Source organism: Staurois parvus, unplaced genomic scaffold, assembly GCF_062004578.1.
Source record: "Staurois parvus isolate SC_StPar_1 unplaced genomic scaffold, SC_StPar_1.0 ptg001108l, whole genome shotgun sequence".
Lineage (NCBI taxonomy): Eukaryota > Metazoa > Chordata > Amphibia > Anura > Ranidae > Staurois > Staurois parvus.
The window spans coordinates 319,192-342,140 of NW_028318904.1; the positions used below are offsets into that span (position 1 = coordinate 319,192).

General features: G+C 46.6%; 1 protein-coding gene across 1 annotated transcript; it reads left to right on the forward strand.

The window, feature by feature from the left end:
- Positions 1-4,132: 4,132 nt before the first annotated feature.
- Positions 4,133-5,887, forward strand: LOC149440234 (E3 ubiquitin/ISG15 ligase TRIM25-like). The gene has a single exon (XM_089658871.1). It carries the CDS (start codon positions 4,133-4,135, stop codon positions 5,885-5,887), a length of 1,755 nt encoding a protein of 584 aa, XP_089514997.1.
- The last annotated feature ends 17,062 nt before the right edge of the window (positions 5,888-22,949 follow it).

The window sequence follows — 22,949 nt, forward strand, 5'->3', positions numbered from 1 at the left end:
TTTTCCCAATTCCATTTAAGAACTCTCCGACTAAATATTCTGTCAGCATTGGAAAAGAAGGCTCTTCTGGATCTATTAATGCTCCTATCATCCATCCCAAACAAGTAGGTTCTTGTCCTGGTGCATCACCATTACGACTTTAAGATCTTTCCTTCTTTACAATTGGTTCTGCCAACAGACGCTTGTCTGTCAGGCTGTAATGCCAATGAAATATGTTGGCCTTGGACCCTTTTTGTTTCTTAGGTAATTTTTACAATAAAGAATTGCTGCCCAAATGCCAGGGGCATGAAAGGTGACTGACGTGTCATTTCTCTAGGTCAAACGAACAAAGTCACAAGATATTCTGCTGAGAGCAAGATAAAACCTTGTTTATGGAATGAAACGTGTTTATGACATCTTGTAACCTCACATTAGGAGATAAAAACCTGTTGAAGGACATCTAAGTTTTTAGAAATCCTTAAGTCTGGGGGAGACTGGTCGTGCCTATGGCTTCTCCGTGACCCCCTGGGCAGTGTGGTTCCGATGGGATTTGTTCCTTCCCACTTCCTCGCAGCTTTGGTAATAATTCTATGCTGTCCAATGATGTGTTTTTATTTCATGTTGTAATGCTCACATTATTATTGGTGTGTTATTATGCAGATTGTGGTGACTATAAGATATATCCTCCTGTGTGTCGTGTGACAATAAAAGTGGAGGTTCTGACAGTGCAAGAATATTGCAGTTGGATTCTGTTATTTCTTGGAGTGCCGGGTGAATGCTACGATGTGCCAGGGTAGGTGTTCATTTGGTAGAGGGTCTTTCAAATGCGTAGAATATGTAATGGTTTAAATGCTGATTTAAAAGTACCTGCATGACTACAGTTGCAAGAAAAAGTATGTGAACCCCTTGGGATTACGTGGAGTTTTGCATGAATTGGGCATAAAATGTGCTCTGAAGGTCATCTAAGTCACAACAATAGAAGAACACAGTCTGCTGAACATAATACTACACAAACATTAGATGTTGCCATGGTTTAATTGCACATAACATGTAAACATTCACAGTGCAGGGAGGAAAAGTATGTGAGGCCCTAGCTTAATGACTTCTCCCAGAGCTAATTTGAGCCAGGAGTGAGCCAACCTTGACTCCAATCAGTGTGATGATATTGGATGTGTTGCTGACAGCCGTCCTGCCCTTATAAAACACACACCTGTTTTGGGTTTACTGGTTTCAAGAAGCACTGTCTGATGTGAACCATGCCTCGCAGAAAAGAGCTCTCAGAAGACCTACCATCAAGAATTGTTGACTTGCATGAAGCTGGAAAGGGTTACAAAAGTATCTCCAAAAGCCTTGATGTTCCTGTGTCCACGGTAAGACAGACTGTCTACGAATGGAGAAAGTTTAGCACTGTTGCTACTCTCCCTATGCGTGGTCGTCCTGTAAAAAGGACTGCAAGAGCACAGCGCAGAATGCTGCATGAGGTAAAGAAGAATCCCAGAGTGTCAACTAAAGACCTACAGAAATCTCTGGCACATGCTAACATTTTTGTTGACACATCTACAATAAGGAACACATTAAACAAGAATGGAGTACATGGGAGGACACCACGGAGGAAGCCATTGCTGTCCAAAAAGAAGATTGCAGCACATTTGAAGTTTGCAAAAGAGCACCTGGATGTTCCACAGCACTACTGGCAAAATATACTGCGGACAGATGAAACCAAGATTGAGTTTTTTGAGAAGAACACACAACACTATGTGTGGAGAAAAAAAGGCACAGCTCACCAACATCAAAATCTCATCCCCACTGTGAAACATGGCGGAGGGAGCATCATGGTTTGGGGCTGCTTTGCTGCCTTATTGCCTGAACGGATTGTTGTCATTGATGGGAAAATGAATTCCAGAGTTTATCAAGACATTTTGCAGGAAAACGTACGACCATCTGTCCGCCAACTGAAGCTCCGCAGAGGATGGGCGATGCAACAGGACAATGACCCAAAGCATACAAGTCATTCAACAAAACAATGGCTGCAACAGCACAGAATACGCCTTCTGGAGTGGCCCAGTCAGAGTCCTGACCTCAACCCCATTGAAATGCTGTGGCATGACCTTAAGAGAGCGATTCACACCAGACATCCCAAGAATATTGCTACACTGAAACAGTTTTGTGAAGAGGAGTGGTCCAAAATGACTCCAGATCGTTGTGCAGGTCTGATCTGCAAATACAGGAAACGTTTGGGGTTATTGCTGCCAAAGGAGGGTCAACCAGTTATTAAGTCCAAAGGTTCACATACTTTTTCCTCCCTGCACTGTAAATGTTTACATGTTATGTGCAATTAAACCATGGCAACATCTAATGTTTGTGTAGTATTATGTTCAGCAGACTGTGTTCTTCTATTGTTGTGTCTTAGATGACGTTCAGAGCACATTTTATGCCCAATTCATGCACAACTCCACGTAATCCCAAGGGGTTCACATACTTTTTCTTGCAACTGTACATGTTGATTGTGTGAATGTATATGACATGAGCTACAAAACACACTGATTGGTTATTTTGTTTCTATGGCAGTGAACAGTTACATTAGCTTGCTGTTTATCCCAACTGCAAATGGCTAGAGCCCAGGTCACACTCATAGTTGAACTGAACCCAAGGCTTTTTTGCTAGGTGGAAGTGATTGATTGTTGGATACTATGGTAACAAACAAATGGGCAGTTTTCAAAAACTTCAAATGAATTGGGTTCACCTCACCTCTTTGCTAGTCTCCAAGCTTCATCCTGACCCCTGAACCTCTAATCTACTATTGTGTTAGTAGAGGGGTGGGCAACTGTGGCCCTCCAGTTGTTGTAGAACTACAAGTCCAATGAGGCACTGCAAAAGTGAGTTACAAGCATGACTCCCAAAGGCCGAGTGATGGGAATTGTAGTTCAGCAACAGCTGGAGGGCCACAGTTGCCCACCCTGTGTTAGTTACATAGAGTGTGTAAACCCCCCTTGAGTGGGTTCTGATCCCCGTACTGCAATATATATCCAATCAGGAAGGGAAACTTTCTTTAACCACTAACCTACCGGGCACTTCTACCCCCTTCCTGCCCAGGTCAATTTCCAGCTCTCAGCGCTGTCACACTTTGATAATTGCACGGTCATGCAACACTGTACCCATATGAAATTTGGGTACAGTTTTAGACAGAGCTTTATTTTTGTGTTATTTAATCACCGCTGGGATTTTTAAATTTTTTCTTAAACCAAAAACCACTGAAAATTTTGAAGTTTTCTTAGTTTTTGTTATAAAATTTAGTAAATAAGTGATTTTTCTCCTTCACTAATGTACGCTAATGAGGCTGTAGTGATGGGCACTGATGAGGAGGCACTGGTAGGTGGCACTGATGGGCATTGACAGGCAGCACTCATATATATCACTGTTAGGTGGCACTGACTGGCCGCACTGATAGGCGGCACTGATGGGTAGCTCAGATGGGCACTGATTTGTGGCATTGATGTGCACTGGTAGGCACTGATATGTGGCACTGATGGACTCTGACAGGTGGCACTTCTGGGGCCACACTGATCATCAGTGCTCTGATGATCAGTGTACATGTCCCCTCCGCGGAAAGCCGATTACCGGCTCTTCTCTCCTCTGTCAGCGTGACAGCTCGAGAGGAGAGAAATGCCGATGACCGGCATTTCCCTGTTTACATGTGATCAGTTGTGATTGGACACAGCTGATCACATGACAGAGCCGACATCTTTGGCTCTTTCCATGGATCGGTGATCCGCTGTGACCGAGGGACACAGCGCACCGCCAATCGCCGCGCTGCGCGCTCCCTGAGCCGCGTATGCGCGGTGAGACTGGAAGGACGTCATATGACGTCCTATCAGAACGAGAGAACCACCTTGCGCCCGTCATTGGACTATATGGCGGGCGGGAGGTGGTTAATTCTCTGCATCAGAGAGACCATCTCTCCAGTCAGACTCCGGGAATGTAGTGGTAGCTGTACTCTTGGTGTTCAGTAAAACTTAGTTTTAATAACAGGTAAAATCCAAAAAGTGGACTGCCCCTCATTGGACTTAACCCATACAAGTGGCTGAATTCTTGGAGTTGCGCTTTAATGAGCGTCAGCAAATTTCACTTTCTTTTCTCTCTTCTTCTCTCAGCGATGGCGTCTGCTGATCTGAGGAAGGAGCTGGAATGTTCCGTCTGTCTGAACATTTATACAGATCCTGTAAACCTGAAATGTGGACACAGCTTCTGCCGGGACTGTATTGGCCGTGTGTTGGATGCACAGGAGGGGTCTGGAGGTTATTCCTGTCCTGAATGCAGAGAAGGGTTCCAGGAGCGGCCTACTTTGTGGAGGAGCATAACACTGCGTAACATAGTGGAGAATTTCCCATCTGCCCTGCCAGATCGGGAGGAGTCCGGGGTCTTCTGTACTTACTGTATTCACACTCCTGTACCGGCTGTGAAATCCTGTCTGCTGTGTGAAGCTTCTCTGTGTGATGACCACCTGAAAGTCCACAGCAAGTTACCAGAACACGTCCTATGTGACCTCACCACTTCCCTGAAGGACAGGAAATGCTCCATCCATAAGAAGATCCTAGATCATTACTGCACCGAGGACTCCACCTGTATCTGTGTGTCCTGCAGTTTGGCCGAAGAACATCGGGGACACCAGGTGGAGACTCTGGAGAAGGCCTCTGAGATGAAGAAGAAGAAACTGAGGAATGTTCTGCAGAAACTGATGACAGAGAGAGAGGAGATGGAGAAAATAGTCCAGAGTCTGCAGGAACACAGGAGCAAAGTACAAGGAAAAGCGGATGATGAAATCAAGAGAGTCACTGCCCTGTTCAGAGACCTCAGGAGACGTCTGGAAGACCTGGAGAAGAGAGCCCTGAGGGAGATCTCCAGGCAGGCAGAGGGGCTCTCTCTAACACTGTCTGATATGATCCAACAGCTGAAAAAAAAGAACCAAGAGCTGTCCATGAAGATGGGGGACATTGAGGAGCTGTGTAACATGACGGATCCACTGACTGTCCTACAGGAATCAGACACAGGTGACTTGTGTGATACTGAGGATGGAGATGATGAGGACAGAGAGAGACATAAGAACCTCCTCCATGATGGAGGGGATGTCGATGTGGGGGGGATCTTACACACGGGTTTATCTGATATCATGTCTGGGGTCAATGTACAGAAATGTACAGGCACACATGTCTCTCCACATTCTACTACAAAGGGCAAAGGTCCCATCAATGCTCAACCATCCAGGAGACGTCGCCAACCCACCCCCACCATACAACACTCACACCGCCAGGCTGGAGGACCAAATATTGGAGCTGTACAGCAAACGTGGTGGGTGTCGGGGGTTACAGACATATTACTGGATGTGAGGACAGCTGGTAATCATCTACATATATCAGATGACGGGAAAACTGCATCCTGGTCATCATCATATCAATATCTGCTAGAAACACCAGAGAGGTTCCAGGGTCCTCAGGTGATGAGCAGTCAGAGTTTCTCCTCCGGGAGATATTACTGGGATGTAGATGTTGGTGAGTCAATGCACTGGATTGTCGGGATGTGTTACCCCAATATAGATAGGAGAGGAGATCAGTCAGTGATTGGATATAATAAGAAGTCCTGGGGGTTGGAGAGGTTGTGGGGGAGTAGTCAGTACTCGGTGAGATTTTGCAATTCTGCAATCCTATTACCCGGCGGTGTCTCCAGTACCAGAGTCAGGATAGATCTGGATTATGAGGCCGGGCGGATCTCCTTTTATGAATTGTGTGACCCGATCCGACACCTCCACACCTTCACCAATACCTTCACTCGGCCCCTCCATATCGTGGTACATCTAGGATATGATTCTTGTATAAAGATATATGGGGAATCAGATGTGAGATGTGAGATGTAAGATGTCCGGGGGTTGGGAGAGGTTGGGGGATAATTAATACTCAGTGATACATGACAGTGATCAGAGCCAAATAACCCACAAAGTCAGGATAGATCTGGATTATGAGGTTGATCTCCTTTTATTATTGTGTGACTCAATCCAACACCTCCTTCACCACCACCTTCACTCAGCCCCTCCATGTAGGTTATAATTCATGGACAAAGATTTCTGAAGAGCAATCTGCCCAGAGACTGGTGACCTCACAGGACAGAGAATCTTATTGGTACAATTTTCTACCAATAGGTGGCAATGTACAAGAAACAACATTTACTAATTTACTTATAAAGCTGCTGGATTCTGGGGCTGTCCTCTTCATCCTAAACCTCACTTCACTGACCAGTGACCAGGAACAAGCATGCAGCAGTTCAGGTTTTTCAGACTTCGCTGGCTGCATGCTTGTTCTGGGTCAATAAGGGTGAATGTCACCAGCACACCGAGGATCACCAATATGGGTCCAAAAGTTTTAATGAACGATCACATCAAGCAAGGCAATGTCTCGCAGGACTCCATCAGGCATCTCTCTCTCCCCCCCTTAGGCCCTTAGGAGTCACTGCAGTTTTGGGTCCCTCTATAGTCCTGTACAGCCAGGCATTATGCATTTCCTTCTAGACTTGCTCACTGAAAACAGTAAACAGTCTTTGAACTTGGTTTTTAGGTTTTATTAAGGGATATTCAACTTGGATAGGGTTGAGGGGTGTATGGGGTGCCCAGGGTGACTGTAAACTGAGGACAAACTCCTTAGCAACTGTGTACAAGTCCATTAGATAGCAAAGTCTCTGTTGGAAAGCTCCCCAGCCCTCCTGATGTACCATGCCAGATGAACCCTCCTTCACCCAGCTGCCTGAGGGAATCCCTGGGCAAGGGGACCCAGAAGCTGCCACTTTAGATGAAAGCAATCCTACATGGGAGCTAGAGGGGTTTCCCGCCAGAATGCCCTCTCCCCTTTATCTGGTCCAGGGTGTGTAGGATTACTCAGTCCTCTCCTGTAACCTTGTGGGTTGGTGGCTGCCTTCAGGATTACACTGAACTGGCTCCTTCCTTGCTTCTCAACCTGTCCTCTTAGGGGATGGGGAGGCTGAGAACATCTCCTGTCCAACAACTCTCCCTGTAGGAAGTCCCTCCCTGCGTCCCCCTCCCAGGCTCCACACTCCAAGCCTTCTCACTCCATCTTCCACTTGACACTGACTCTGCTAGCATGGATTTTGCATATTTATGGGCTAGTCTAACCACACTACCAGGGCCTCTTAGCCTGGGATTGGTCAGACTCCCATGAATATGTGGATGGAAGTCTCCACCCCTCCCTCCTTTTGGCTTCTGGAAGCTTTCATGGACCTCCAGAGCCAGGTGGAGTCCAAACCTGCTGAGCCAGCCAACCTGACCTCACACTGAACCCACAATAATTCTCACTCACTACCATGAGCCAAGAATAAATGTACCTTTACACTAGTACCACCTAGTGGGTGCTACATAGATATGATGGGAAGGATTGGACTATTACTAGAATAACCAACAATTCCCCCGAGGTCTGGCAACTCTTTGATCCTTGTGGGGCAGAACAGTGTTTACATTGTGTCCATAATCATTTGAGAAGGGAAAAGTGCGTATACACTGTTAGGTTACTTCTATAGTAACAGCTTTGCTTGCTGGAATGACTTTACAGAAAAATGTTTTCAGAACAAATTTTTGATCTCCAGATCCTTGGAACGTCTTGTGGAACAGACAGTTGGTCTCCTTCTACAATGAGGTATTTGGGAATCTGGAGGTTAGTAAAGGTGTTCAGAGATAACAGAAATTGATGTCTTATACATAATGAGCTGCTGCTAGGGCAAATGTTTCTACTTTGTAATCCTTTACTTTTACTTTTGTATTTCTTCTCTTTTTGAATAAACTTTTGAAACCTTCACAGTCATCAGATGTTGTCTATTTCCTTATCACATTCCACAATAACTTTTTAATTCTATGAAGGGCTTTTTTTCTCAAAAAGTAGGCGCAGGAACTTAGGCGCTCCCCTACAACAGATTCCTCCAGCAACAATAGACCCCCAAAGCAAAACACCCCCCAATAAACAGTAGTTCCCCAGCAGCTACAACAGATCTCCCAGTAGCCAGCATCAGTAGACCCTTCCAACAGCCAGCAACAATAGACCATTCCTTCAACAGTAGATCCCTTCCAGCAATAATTGACCCCCAACAATAATAGATCCCCCACCAACAATAGATCACCACACAAATAGATCCCCTTCAGTGACAATAGGTCCCCCAGTTTTTTTTGTTTTTTTTTTAAGCGAGGATTGTGTTTTAGGGCTTCTCAGACCACTTTTATTAGACAAACGCAAACTTCATCAGAATAGCAGTTGCTCATGCAGGAGGGTTATCAAAACAGGAGCAGTAAAAATATTACTGAGCCACCTGGCTTTCTTCAGTAGTGCTGGCGATTAGGCCCCAACCCCTGGCCTTTGGTTCAGACCATCTGACACAATACCTCCATGTTTCTTTAACTCTTTTTTATCAATTCCCCCAGTTCTCTGGGTTCCCTCTGCTCTCTGGGTTCCCTCTGCTCTCTGGGTTCCCTCTGCTCTCTGGGTTCCCTCTGCTCTCTGGGCTCTTAGTCCCCTGAGACCTCTAGATTCTCTGTCATCTTGGCTCTCAGTCCTTCAGACTCAACTCTCTTGACTCTCTCAGCCCTCTGGGCAATGAACCTCCTAACTCCAGCTTGGAGTACAGCCTATTGAGTGGAGCACACTTCTCTCCTAATGGGAGCTCTAACCAAGCCTGTCATTCGAAGGGCTGTCACACCCACATACACATTCTGCTGGTCTTCTGCCAGACCTGGACACTGGTTTGAAGATGTCTTCCATCCCAAAGCTCTTCAAAGTCTCAACTCTGGAACCCAATCTAGGAACCTCAAAACCCAGAGGCGAAAAACCACCTTTCTTCACTCTGGAGCCCCACACTCTACATTCATGTGAACCTTGTGTCCCTTCTGCTTCCTATTTCACAGTGGCAGGGTGTCGTGACACTCTGTATGACAAAATATAAAAGCACATAATAGAATAGAAACAAACATTTTTTTTTTTTTTTTTTTTGCTTAGTATGACCAATGCTAGTTTTGTAACAGAGTTGATGTAGATCAGTATTTCTCAACTCCAGTCCTCATGGACCCCCAACAGGTCATGTTTTCAGGATTTCCATTATTTTGCACAGGTGATTTGATCAGTTTCACTGCCTTAGTAATTACCAGAGCTGTTTCATCTGAGGGAAATCCTGAAAACATGACTTGTTGGGGGTCCATGAGGACTGGAGTTGAGAAACACTGATGTAGATAAAGAAGAAATTCACATTTTATTTCTTGGTCTATGAACTCCCCCTCCCTACTGCCATGTTCCAACAGATCGCCCAGAGCCCAGGTACACAGAGGTACAATATACAGTGAAGGAAATGTGTATTTGATCCCCTGCTGATGTTGAATTTTTGCCCACTCCCAAAAACAATTGAGTACTGACGTGATGATTATTTTATTTGTACTAACATACAATTTTGAGGACAAGCTTTCTGGGTATGTCCCCTTCAAGGTCCAGGCAGTACTACTACAACGTTTCAGCAGAATGTTAGAAGATCTGTTGAAAGGGGGAGAAAACAAAACCAAATCACACACAAACAGATGTACACAGCAATGGTTAAACGACTAGGATTAGACTAGAGATAAGACACCGGAAAGCAAAGACTGGGGGGGGACAACACAGAAGGGGTCATAAAACTGTTGGATAATGAGTGAGGAATCCCATGTCCAAATTCAGGCCGTTATCTCTTGTGTCCAATAGAATTATCATTCTTAGTTCAAAAGTTTTTCTTTCCTGAATGGATTTGAAATTTCCTTTTGAGAACTGAAATATTGAGGTCTCCCATTGTGTGGTCTGGTTGTGCAAAATGGTGTCCCTCAGGTCTGCAGAGGTCATCTTCTTTATGTTCCTTGATGGTGTCTGTGCAAATTCATCCTTGTTTGCACCTTCTGGCCTGTATCGCCAACATAAGATCCTTTGCTGCATTTCCTGCACTGGATGAGGTACACCACATGACTGGAGGTGCAGCTGTATGATCCGGAGATACTGAAGATCCCTTTTGAGTGTCTGACACTTGTTGATGGATTGATTTGGTTGTACAGTTTGCAGCGTTTCTTATTGCAGGGTTCGCTTCCATTATTTGTGACCTCATAATCAGAAGGAAGTTTCCTACTGATTAGTATATTTCTGAGGTTGGGGGTTTGTCTGAAGGCCAGTATTGGGGGGTTTGTCTGAAGGCCAGTATTGGGAGGGTTTGTCTGAAGGCCAGCATTGGGAGGGTTTGTCTGAAGGCCAGCATTGGGTGGGTTTGTCTGAAGGCCAGCATTGGGGGGGGTTTGTCTGAAGGCCAGCATTGGGGGGGGTTTGTCTGAAGGCCAGCATTGGGGGGGGTTTGTCTGAAGGCCAGCATTGGGGGGGGTTTGTCTGAAGGCCAGCATTGGGGGGGTTTGTCTGAAGGCCAGCATTGGGGGGGGTTTGTCTGAAGGCCAGCATTGGGGGGGGTTTGTCTGAAGGCCAGCATTGGGGGGGGTTTGTCTGAAGGCCAGCATTGGGGGGGTTTGTCTGAAGGCCAGCATTGGGGGGGGGTTTGTCTGAAGGCCAGCATTGGGGGGGGGTTTGTCTGAAGGCCAGCATGGGGGGGGTTTGTCTGAAGGCCAGCATTGGGAGGGTTTGTCTGAAGGCCAGCATTGGGAGGGTTTGTCTGAAGGCCAGCATTGGGAGGGTTTGTCTGAAGGCCAGCATGGGGGGGGGGGGGTTGTCTGACGGCCAGTATTGGGGGTTGCTGGAATATTTCTTTCAGAGTTCCATCCTCTGAAATGATTGGGTTGTAAATCTTTGATTTTTCTTATCCCTTCTACTAGAGGTACACGGTTGTTTGTTTTTTTTTGTTTTTTTTCTCTTTGTATTGGAGGAGATTTTCTCTTCGGGTTCTCAAGGCTGTGTTTATGCCGATGTTGATAGTTTTGTCCTTGTAACCTTTCTTATGGAAGGAGTCTGCTAGTGTCCTGAGATGTTTCTCTGTCTCTTGGGTCAGAACATATTCGGTGGTATCTAATGGCCTGACTGTGTATGATGGCACGTTTCGTGTGTTGGGGGTGATGCTGGAACTGTGGAGGTAGTTGCCTCTGTCGGTGGGTTTCCTGTATATTGAGGTGTGAAGTGTATCATCCCTGATGTATACTGTGGTGTCTAGGAAGGTGACGTGTGTATTTGAGGATTCCATTTTTAGTTTGATGGATGAAAAGTGTTGATCAATGAGTAAAATTGTTTTAGGTTTTCTTCACCTTCTGTCCATATGAAAATATCATCAATATAGCGGTCGTATCTGTATGGTTTTTGTTCCATGCTATTCAGGAATTTTTCCTCCAGGTTGCCCATAAATAAATTTGCATATTGGGGTGCCGGCTTACTTCCCATCGCAGTCCCCATACATTGAAGGTAGATGTCTTTATTGCAGGTAAAGTAGTTGTGTGTAAGTGAATTCAATGAGCTGTGTAACATCCTCAGCCGTGTATTTATTGTTTGGTGAGGATAAGGATCTGTGACATGCAGCTAATCCATCCTTACATTTCCTAAAGGAAATTTCAAATCTATTCAGGAAAGTAACATTTTTGAACTAAGAATGATAATTCTATTGGACACAAGAGATAACGGCCTTAATTTGGACATGGGATTCCTCACTCATTATCCAACAGTTTTATGACCCCCTCTGTGAGTTTTGTTCCCCCCCCCCCCCCCAGTCTTTACTTTCCCTGTGTCTTATCTCTAGTCTAATCCTAGTCTTTTAACCAGTGCTGTGGACATCTGTGTGTGTTTCTTTCTGGTTTTTTTTTCCCTCCCCCTTTCAACATATCTTGTAACATTCTGCAAAAACTTTGTAGTAGTACTGCCTGGACCTTGAAGGGGACATTCCCCAAAAGCTTGTCCTCAAAATTGTATGTTAGTGCAAATAAAAAAAAGTATCTCATCAGTACTCAATTGTTTCTGTCGCAAGTGCACTAATATGGCTACAATCACCCCACTCACAAAGACATGATCGGTCTAAAAATCGAATGTTTGGTGTATTGTAACAATGAGAGACAGGATAGCAACAACAAATTCAGCAGAAATGCGTCTAACAAATGATGACTGATCTGCATGTTCATGAGGGAAAGAAGGATTTGATCCCCTATCATTCAGTAGGATTTCTGGCTACCAGGTGTCTCTCATACAGGTAACAAGCTGAGATTAGAAGCAGTCTCTTAAAGGGAGTGCTGCTAATCTCATTTTTTTTACCTGTATAAAAGACACCTGTCCACAGGAGCAATCAAACCATCAGATTCCAAACTCTCCACCATGGCAAAGACCAAAGAGCTGTCCAAGGATGTCAGGGACAAGATGGTAGAGCTACACAAGGCTGGACTGGGCTACCAAACTATAACCAAGCATTTTTTTGCCAAGGCTCCTAAACTCAACTCCATAAAAGTTTGAGTCCATGTACACAGTTTAGGTGAGGTTAAACCTCCCTCTCCTGAATGCAAAAGATTTACATTCAGGATAAGAACGTTTTGACCGCCTGTAATGTACATGTAAGATTTGAGTAGCTGAGATGTGATCTGTAGAAATATGACAAAGTAGGTTTAGCTTCAGTCCATGTTATAATACAGTTGCAAGAAAAAATATGTGAACCCCTTGGGATTACATGGAGTTTTGCATGAATTGGGCATAAAATGTGCTCTGAACGTCATCTAAGTCACAACAATAGAAGAACACAGTCTGCTGAACATAATACTACACAAACATTAGATGTTGCCATGGTTTAATTGCACATAACATGTAAACATTCACAGTGCAGGGAGGAAAAAGTATGTGAACCTTTGGACTTAATAACTGGTTGACCCTCCTTTGGCAGCAATAACCTCAACCAAACGTTTCCTGTAGTTGCAGATCAGACCTGCACAACGATCTGGAGTCATTTTGGACCACTCCTCTTCACAAAACTGTTTTAGTGCAGCAATATTCTTGGGATGTCTGGTGTGAATCGCTCTCTTAAGGTCATGCCACAGCATTTCAATGGGGTTGAGGTCAGGACTCTGACTGGGCCACTCCAGAAGGCGTATTCTGTGCTGTTGCAGCCATTGTTTTGTTGAATTACTTGTATGCTTTGGGTCATTGTCCTGTTGCATCACCCATCCTCTGCGGAGCTTCAGTTGGCGGACAGATTGTCGTACATTTTCCTGCAAAATGTCTTGATAAACTCTGGAATTCATTTTCCCACAATGACAACAATCCGTCCAGGCCCTGAGGCAGCAAAGCAGCCCCAAACCATGATGCTCCCTCCGCCATGTTTCACAGTGGGGATGAGGTTTTGATGTTGGTGTGCTGGGCCTTTTTTTTTTTTTTCTCCACACATAGTGTTGTGTGTTCTTCCCAAAAAACTCAATCTTGGTTTCATCTGTCCTCAGTATATTTTGCCAGTAGTGCTGTGGAACATCCAGGTGCTCTTTTGCAAACTTCAAACGTGCTGCAATCTTCTTTTTGGACAGCAATGGCTTCCTCCGTGGTGTCCTCCCATGTACTCCATTCTTGTTTCATGTTTTCCTTATTGTAGATGTGTCAACAAAAATTTTAGCATGTGCCAGAGATTTCTGTAGGTCTTTAGCTGACACTCTGGGATTCTTCTTTACCTCATGCAGCATTCTGCGCTGTGCTCTTGCAGTCATTTTTACAGGACGACCACGCCTAGGGAGAGTAGCAACAGTGCTAAACTTTCTCCATTTGTAGACGGTCTGTCTTACCGTGGACACATGAACATCAAGGCTTTTGGAGATACTTTTGTAACCCCTTCCAGCTTCATGCAAGTCAACAATTCTTGATGGTAGGTCTTCTGAGAGCTCTTTTCTGCGAGGCATGGTTCACATCAGACAGTGCTTCTTGAAACCAGTAAACCCAAAACAGGTGTGTGTTTAAGGGCAGGACAGCTGTCAGCAACACATCCAATATCATCACACTGATTGGAGTCAAGGTTGGCTCACTCCTGGCTCCAATTAGCTCTGGGAGAAGTCATTAAGCTGCGGCCTCACATACCTTTTCCTCCCTGCACTGTGAATGTTTACATGTTATGTGCAATGAAACCATGGCAACATCTAATATTTGTGTAGTATTATGTTCAGCAGACTGTGTTCTATTGTTGTGACTTAGTTGACGTTCAGAGCACATTTTATGCCCAATTCATGCAAAACTCCACGTAATCCCAAGGGGTTCACATACTTTTTCTTGCAACTGTATAAGATGTGTTCAGAATTAAGTCAGAGACATAAGGAAAAGGCTCTAGATAGTTCTGCTTCATGACACAGCGGGAGACCAGAGGTGGTTCTGATGTGTCTGGGGAGCTTTGACGTATATGCACAGATCAAAGGAATATGTTTCATCTCTCATAAAAGCTACAATATTAGCTGCAGAGGGATGAAAATACTTCCTTCTCATTGGACACACTGTATGCTACATCTGCATGTAAAACTGTATTTGTAGCCTCTGTAGAATCCCAGAGAAATGCAGAAAATAGTTGTATGGCGCCTGATTGCGACAGCTGAACAGTGATTGGTACTGTCGCGATCGGACTGATGCGCTGGTGTCGGAAATTCTATTCCTGACTTGGTGATTCAAACCGTTCTTGGTCCAATCGACTTTGGTAATTTCAGTACCCAGAATGTCCTGTGGGCTGGTACAGGAACACCCCTGAGAGTTGATTGACCAAGGGCGAATGTCCAGCCTACGTCCATATTCCCATAAATTGAGGACCCTGGGATATGGACGGTGTGATTCGTATGGAGCCGGTTCTATTGACTGGCGGATCGCAGACTTTCTCTGACTTGCTCCAGTCGCAGAATAACTCTTGGTAAGTTTTTTTTTTTTTTTTTTTTTTTTTTTTTTTTTTTCTGTTTTTTTATTCCCTTTTATAGTCAATAGCCAATTGTGTGTCTTCTTGTATTGTTTGTATTTTCTGTAACTCTTTGTACTTTGTACATATTTTATGCACTGCCCACTTTCGGGATATTAAATCCTAAAATTAATAAGTGACTTCTGGGTACTAAGCTCGTGCTCATATGTCCGGAGAGATTGTATTGTATTGCAGTGTCTTTATATGCTCGGCCAAGTTCATTGCCAATCTGTATGCAATTGCACTGCATGTTGGCAGATTGTAAAGGTAACAGATCTGCCAGACGGAGATCTGTGTGAAAACTGTTGGGTGGTGGCAAGCTACTGCTGTGTGGGGGTGTGTGGACAGTGGAAGAGTGATTAACACCAGGGTTCTAGCTGGTAAGATAGCTGGAGGAATCCTAGAAGGGTGTGCCGATTGCTAGGCTGCTCCTCAACCCTTAGTGTGCACCAGATTGTATATAAGATTCGTATGTGTGTGTGTGGTCAGCCAGCTGGATTGGAGTGGAGTCTCCCTCTAGTGGTGGCCAGAGGTAGTGCGGTCTGTGAAAGTATATCACGGCCGGTCTTATATACTTATATATATTCAGATTAAGCCCCCCTTATTCCCTCTTACCCCAAGTCACGGCCGGACGTGCGCACCTCGGTTAGCTAGTTGCTGTAGGCGTGGCGTGTGGGTGACCCGTGACAGATTGGCGGCAGCGGTGGGATCTGCTTAGTACATTAGTGCATGGTTTATTCATGTACCCCGTGTACTAAAGGTTGGAAGCTCGGTGGAAGTGACTGACCTACAGAAGCTCACTCAGTGCATTTTTTTTTTTTTTGTAATAGACATACTTGGCTATTTGCTCCCCCCCCCCCCCCCCCTCCCCCTTCTTTGTTTTTCTTTTCTATCTTTTATTTGGGCAAAAAACGTGAGTATGGTAACCCTGGAAGATGAATTAATACGCTGGTACCTGAGACAATCCAATGAGACTGTGATTTACCTCCTGTGATCTAAAGGACATCGATACAGTTGGCAAGACGAGGTACCAGCTCCTAGGTGCTCTGATAGAGATGGAGTTAGAACAGCGCACCATGTCTGTGGAACCCTGCAACTGTGCCACTCCAGATGACTGCATGAATCGGTGTGACTCTGTTCTCAAACCCTCTCTGCACTAAAAATCAGAGGATCTTTGTCTGGGAACAAACCTACAGCTTTTGGGAAGTGATGACCCCGAGTTGCAGTTTCAGCTCATTTCTGTGTTGCTACACCTTGAAAAATCGCAGCAGATGGAGCAAATTGAGAGAAGGCACAAACCCAAGAGGGCCCAAATCCAGCAGAGGAATGCATTGTTACCTCCATCTGCTTCAAGAACTACAAGAGCAAGACCTACATTTATGGAGACCTGGAAGTGTTATCTGTAACCAACTGGGACATTACGCACGGCCTGTCCAAAGATGAGGATATCTAGTCCACCAGCAAGTGTGGAAAATGTACCCCCTACTGTGTTTCTTGTTGGAGAAAATGGAGGAGGCCGGGCGGATAACCAGCCACCATTTACTGCAAGTAAATATGTGCAAGGCAGACCTTCCCCTCTGCTGCAATGGTGACTCTGGGTGCCCACCAGTTGGCCCTGGACCAGTCATTGCTCACTGCTACAGAGGAAGTGTCTGTAGGAGGGCCCAATCTATCAATCTGGGTTGGACCCTTGTGAACCTGGCCCGGAGTGCCTAAGGTCTCCTCAGACTGTTGTCCACCTGGCACCTGTGGCAGATAGCTCTGAGTCCCCTGGAGCTGTAAAAATTGATGGCAGCCCAGAGCATCTCAGGGGTCTGGCTGAAGGACTGCCAGCGCTGAATGGCAGGATGGGGGTGCATGGGCAAAATGAATTTGGTTTTTTACCCATATGTAAAGAAACACAATTTTCTTCTGAAGTTCCTGGGGAAAAGGCACATTGTGTTTCAGTAAGTCCTGGTATAGACCAGTGTTGTGTGCCCCTCTCCCCTTGTGGGATGAAGGTTTCTTTTGTCTGCTCCCCTGTCCCCACAGATACCAGTAATGACATTTTGGATCCTGGGCTGTGGAGCACAGAGGAGGGACCACAGGGTGAGGGTTTAAGTCTGACTCTGTTCCCTCAGTAGCTGTGGCTGACGGCACTGAGTTTCCAGAGGCTGTTACACTTGATGCCGTCCCAGAGGAACTCCGGTGTACCGACAGATGCTCTGCTGAGGACGGAGTAGAAGTGTGTGACGTGGGTCAGAGGACAACCCCTAGTGGAATCCTTCCTCCTGTCTCTTTCCCCTCTGTCGCCACAGGCGTGGGTGCTGCCAGTGCAGACTCATGTCTGCGTGTTGCAGAGGAAAGTCTACAGGATGTTGGGGAAAATTCAGCCCAATCAGTGTCTTCCACCTCAGTAGCTGCAGCTGACATCACTGAGTACTTCCAGGCTGATAGGTTTGATATTGGCCTGATCGCACACGTGCACACGCACGGTGAAGATTGGTGCCAGGCGGGCTATTTAAGGAGGGCCTCTGCTCAGGTTCAGTGCTGACTGGTCTTCAGCTCCCCCCTGTTTCCTGCTTGCTTCTGTATGATTCCTTTGTTGCTGACCCAGCTTGTTCCTGACCCGACTCCGATTTACTCTCCTGCTCCTGGTTCCTGACTTCGGTTCTGCTCCTGACTCTGGCTTTTCTCTCTGATTCTGTACCGTGCTGCCCGACTGTTGATGACCCCGGCTATCTTATGACCCTGCTACTGTCCTGTGTCCTGGCTACCTACATTGCTCTGCTGCACATCGGGCAATCCACAGAATCTGCTGTCTACTATTCCGGTGCTCAAATCAGAAAATACTCTGCCTACCAAGGTCACCACCTGCAAGAGCCGCAAGCAACAACCACTGGCGCTCTTGTCCCCCTGGTCCCTAGACTTCCTCTGTTCCAACCTCAGCGGGGTCAGGGCTAGTGACACAAGTGAGGCCGACCTCGTCAATTCAGTCTCCCATCAGGTACGTGACAGTACTGTACTGACATTTGGGGGATATCTGTACTGTCCTGACATTTTGGGGGGATATCTGTACTGTCCTGACATTTTGGGGGGATATCTGTCCCGTCCTGACATTTTGGGGGGATATCTGTCCCGTCCTGACATTTTGGGGGATATCTGTCCCGTCCTGACATTTTGGGGGATATCTGTCCCGTCCTGACATTTTGGGGGGATATCTGTCCCGTCCTGACATTTTGGGGGGATATCTGTCCCGTCCTGACATTTTGGGGGGATATCTGTCCCGTCCTGACATTTTGGGGGGATATCTGTCCCGTCCTGACATTTTGGGGGGATATCTGTCCCGTCCTGACATTTTGGGGGGATATATCTGTCCCGTCCTGACATTTTGGGGGGATATATCTGTCCCGTCCTGACATTTTGGGGGGATATATCTGTCCCGTCCTGACATTTTGGGGGGATATATCTGTCCCGTCCTGACATTTTGGGGGGATATATCTGTCCCGTCCTGACATTTTGGGGGGATATATCTGTCCCGTCCTGACATTTTGGGGGGATATATCTGTCCCGTCCTGACATTTTGGGGGGATATATCTGTCCCGTCCTGACATTTTGGGGGGATATATCTGTCCCGTCCTGACATTTTGGGGGGATATATCTGTCCCGTCCTGACATTTTGGGGGGATATATCTGTCCCGTCCTGACATTTGGGGGATATCTGTCCCGTCCTGACATTTGGGGGATATCTGTCCCGTCCTGACATTTGGGGGATATCTGTCCCGTCCTGACATTTGGGGGATATCTGTCCCGTCCTGACATTTGGGGGGGTATCTGTCCCGTCCTGACATTCTTGGACCTCAAGAAATTAAATTGGCTGTCAGTACTTCAGGATTGATCAATATTCAGATCTATCCCATAGTTTGTGAACTCTATAACTTTCCTACAAACTAAATAATACATCCTAATTTGGGTTATTTTCACCAAAGACATGGAGCAGAATACATCTCGGCCTAAATTTATGAAGAACAATTATTTATTTGCAAACTTTTATAACAAAAACAGTTTTTTTTTTTTTTTTTTTTTTTTTTTTTTTTTTTTTTTAATTTTTGGTCCTTTTTTGTTTAGCAAAATAAAAACCCCGGCGGTGATTAAATACCACCAAAAGAAAACTCTATGTGAAGAAAATGATAAAATTTTAGTTTGGGTACAATGTTGTATGACCGTGTAATTGTCATTCAAAGTGTGAGAGCGCTGAGACCTGAAAATTGGCCTGGGCAGGAAGGGGGGGGGGGGGGGGGAGTGCCCGGTATGGAAGGGGTTACGCTTGGGCTCATATCTCTGGAGAGATTAGATTAGATTGGAGAGATTAGATTGTATTGTATTTTAGTGCCTTTTATACGCTCGGTCAAGTTCATTGCCAATCTGCATGCAATTGCACTGCGTGTTGGCAGATTGTGTGCAGATTGTAAAGGTAACGGATCTGCCAGACTGAGATCTGTGTGTGGGGTGTCCCAACAGACCTTTGTAAGTTGTTAGTATTTTGAATTTTATTTGTTGAGCGAGTGGAAGCCAGTGGAGGGATTGGCAGAGAGGGATGGAGGTCAGTGGAGGGATTGGCAGAGAGGGATGGAGGTCAGTGGAGGGATTGGCAGAGAGGGATGGAGGTCAGTGGAGGGATTGGCAGAGAGGGATGGAGGTCAGTGGAGGGATTGGCAGAGAGGGATGGAGGTCAGTGGAGGGATTGGCAGAGAGGGGTGGAGGACACTGAACGGTTGGTAAGGTGGATGAGCCTGGCAGTAGTATTCATGATGGACTGGAGGGGGGATAGCCTATGTAAAGGTAAGCCAATGAGGAGGCAGGATGAATATTAATGCAGCCCTGACCTATCCCAGAGAGGCAGGCTTTGATGGCATGCCGGGAGACTGTATATATTCTGTGAACACATTGAGCTCCTTTTTTTTTTTTTTTTTTTTTTTTTTTCTTCCTGGATAGGATTAGCCCAGCATGAAGGGGCATGCTGCCCTCCCAGGCACTGCTGTTGGATCTTCTGTCAGGTGGGCGACCTGTGGGCCTGGATGATGAGACCCTGGAACAAAGAAAGCTGGAACAGGGGTCGGGTTCTGCCCGACGTAGAATTGGGGGTCGGGTTCTGCCCGACGTAGAATTGGGGGTCGGGTTCTGCCCGACGTAGAATTGGGGGTCGGGTTCTGCCCGACGTAGAATTGGGGGTCGGGTTCTGCCCGACGTAGAATTGGGGGTCGGGTTCTGCCCGACGTAGAATTGGGGGTCGGGTTCTGCCCGACGTAGAATTGGGGGTCGGGTTCTGCCCGACGTAGAATTGGGGGTCGGGTTCTGCCCGATGTAGAATTGGGGGTCGGGTTCTGGTCTGGTCTAGTTTGGTGTCATTTGGAGGTTGGAAGAAGGCAACCAGCTGCTCCTTGGGTCTTCAGTGAATACAGATGCTTTAAGAGCGTGCTTTTACCACCCTTCTGGTGCTGGAGAGAGTCAGCTGTGGGCCTATTTAACCCTTTCAATACCGGCACTTACACCTCCTTCCTGCCCAGGCAAATTTTCAGCTCTCAGCGCTGTTGCACTTTGACAATTGCGCGGTCATGCAACACTGTACCCATATGACATTATCATTTTTTCACACAAATACACCTTTCTTTTGGTGGTATTTATTCACCACTGAGATTTTTTTTTTTTTGCTAAATAAAACAAACACCTGAAGCTTTTGAACAAAAAAAGCACTTTTGTTCAGTGTTTGTTATAAAATTTAGCAAAAAATAAAATTTCTTCATAAATTTAGGTCAAAATGTATTCTGCTACATTTCTTTGGTGCAAATAATAATTGAATTTGTATTTTTTTGTACTTTATTACCTTTTTTTTTTTATTTTTCAGCACAGTGCGACCAAAGCAATACAATGTTACCATAGTAACAATGAACTACTCTGGCAAAGTGATCGGGATTTTTTTTTTTTTTTTTTAGCACATTATAATTGTTCATACCGATGTATTTCATTGATATTTGCAATCATTGTTACTGAATGAAACTGTGATTGGGCAAAGCTGATCACATGATACAGATGGGCTGTGATTGTTCCGGTCTCTGTATCATGTGACTGCCTTGACCAGTCACCGCTAACAATATAATTGTGTACAATGGATGGCATGACAGGAAGCTGTCCATTGGATACAATCAACATGTGATCTGTTGTGATTGGTCACATGACACTGGCAAGGGGCCGGTGTAGTGATATGTCATCGGGACACAGCCGGTGACAGATCGTGCCGCTACGCGACATCATATGACGCCCAATCACAACGAGGAGTGTCCCGCCCGGCCATCGATCTGCTATAGGCTGGGCGGGAAGGTGGTAAAGGGGATACCGGCTGGTGTCCTGAAGAGCCGAGTCCAGCTAATCCTCTACTAATAGGGACTCTGCTCTTGTGTCTGTAAGTGACTTACAAGTATCTAATGTTAACATTTTTTTTTTTTTTTTTTTTTTGTCAAAAGTCCAAAAACACCGGTTTGTGGTGTTTTTTTTTTTCAGCATTAGAGCATTTTTACAGCTAAAGTCCTCTAGAAGCCCGCTAGTTCCGGGTTTTATTTCAGCCAGAAAACGCCGATTCCAGTCTCTGTGTGTATGGACACCGAGGAGAACACGCTGGGGGGGTTACTGGATGGAGAAAAAAAATCATCCAAGCCAAAAACAGCCGATGTAACAACGTCCCGTGTGCGTGAGGACTAAGGAGTGAAGGAGGAAGACGGAGATATTATGTGTACACGTTATTAGAGATAATTGGAGGTGAGTTCTGGGAGCACTGAGGGGGGCACAGGATTGCACCAAGTGGGTTTTCAGCACCGGCACTTTGTACAACTATTGGTGTTGGCCACATTATGTGTTATGGACTGATTGGTTCAAGCAAGTTATTGATTTGCACATTATTGCTACGGGATTATTTATTTAAGCACTTTATTTGTTTGTGTGTGATATATATGGCTTGCTTGGACTTCATCGCTGGGTTTGTGCTCTGACATGCACTGTTACCTGTCGGACCTTCTATAGACAGACAGGTTTATGCCTTTCCTAATCATGTCCAATCCACTAAAGGTCCCGCAGGTGGACTCCAATCCGCTGAAGGTCCCGCAGGTGGACTCCAATCCGCTGAAGGTCCCGCAGGTGGACTCCAATCCGCTGAAGGTCCCCGCAGGTGGACTCCAATCCGCTGAAGGTCCCCGCAGGTGGACTCCAATCCGCTGAAGGTCCCCCGCAGGTGGACGCCAATCCGCTGAAGGTCCCCCGCAGGTGGACGCCAATCCGCTGAAGGTCCCCCGCAGGTGGACGCCAATCCGCTGAAGGTCCCCCGCAGGTGGACGCCAATCCGCTGAAGGTCCCCCGCAGGTGGACGCCAATCCGCTGAAGGTCCCCCGCAGGTGGACGCCAATCCGCTGAAGGTCCCCCGCAGGTGGACGCCAATCCGCTGAAGGTCCCCCGCAGGTGGACGCCAATCCGCTGAAGGTCCCCCGCAGGTGGACGCCAATCCGCTGAAGGTCCCCCGCAGGTGGACGCCAATCCGCTGAAGGTCCCCCGCAGGTGGACGCCAATCCGCTGAAGGTCCCCCGCAGGTGGACGCCAATCCGCTGAAGGTCCCCCGCAGGTGGACGCCAATCCGCTGAAGGTCCCCCGCAGGTGGACGCCAATCCGCTGAAGGTCCCCCGCAGGTGGACGCCAATCCGCTGAAGGTCCCCCGCAGGTGGACGCCAATCCGCTGAAGGTCCCCCGCAGGTGGACGCCAATCCGCTGAAGGTCCCCCGCAGGTGGACGCCAATCCGCTGAAGGTCCCCCGCAGGTGGACGCCAATCCGCTGAAGGTCCCCCGCAGGTGGACGCCAATCCGCTGAAGGTCCCCCGCAGGTGGACGCCAATCCGCTGAAGGTCCCCCGCAGGTGGACGCCAATCCGCTGAAGGTCCCCCGCAGGTGGACGCCAATCCGCTGAAGGTCCCCCGCAGGTGGACGCCAATCCGCTGAAGGTCCCCCGCAGGTGGACGCCAATCCGC

Bases quoted from the DNA above. Each gene is read 5' to 3' on its own strand.
- LOC149440234 (XM_089658871.1), top strand. From the start codon at position 4,133: ATGGCGTCTGCTGATCTGAGGAAGGAGCTGGAATGTTCCGTCTGTCTG.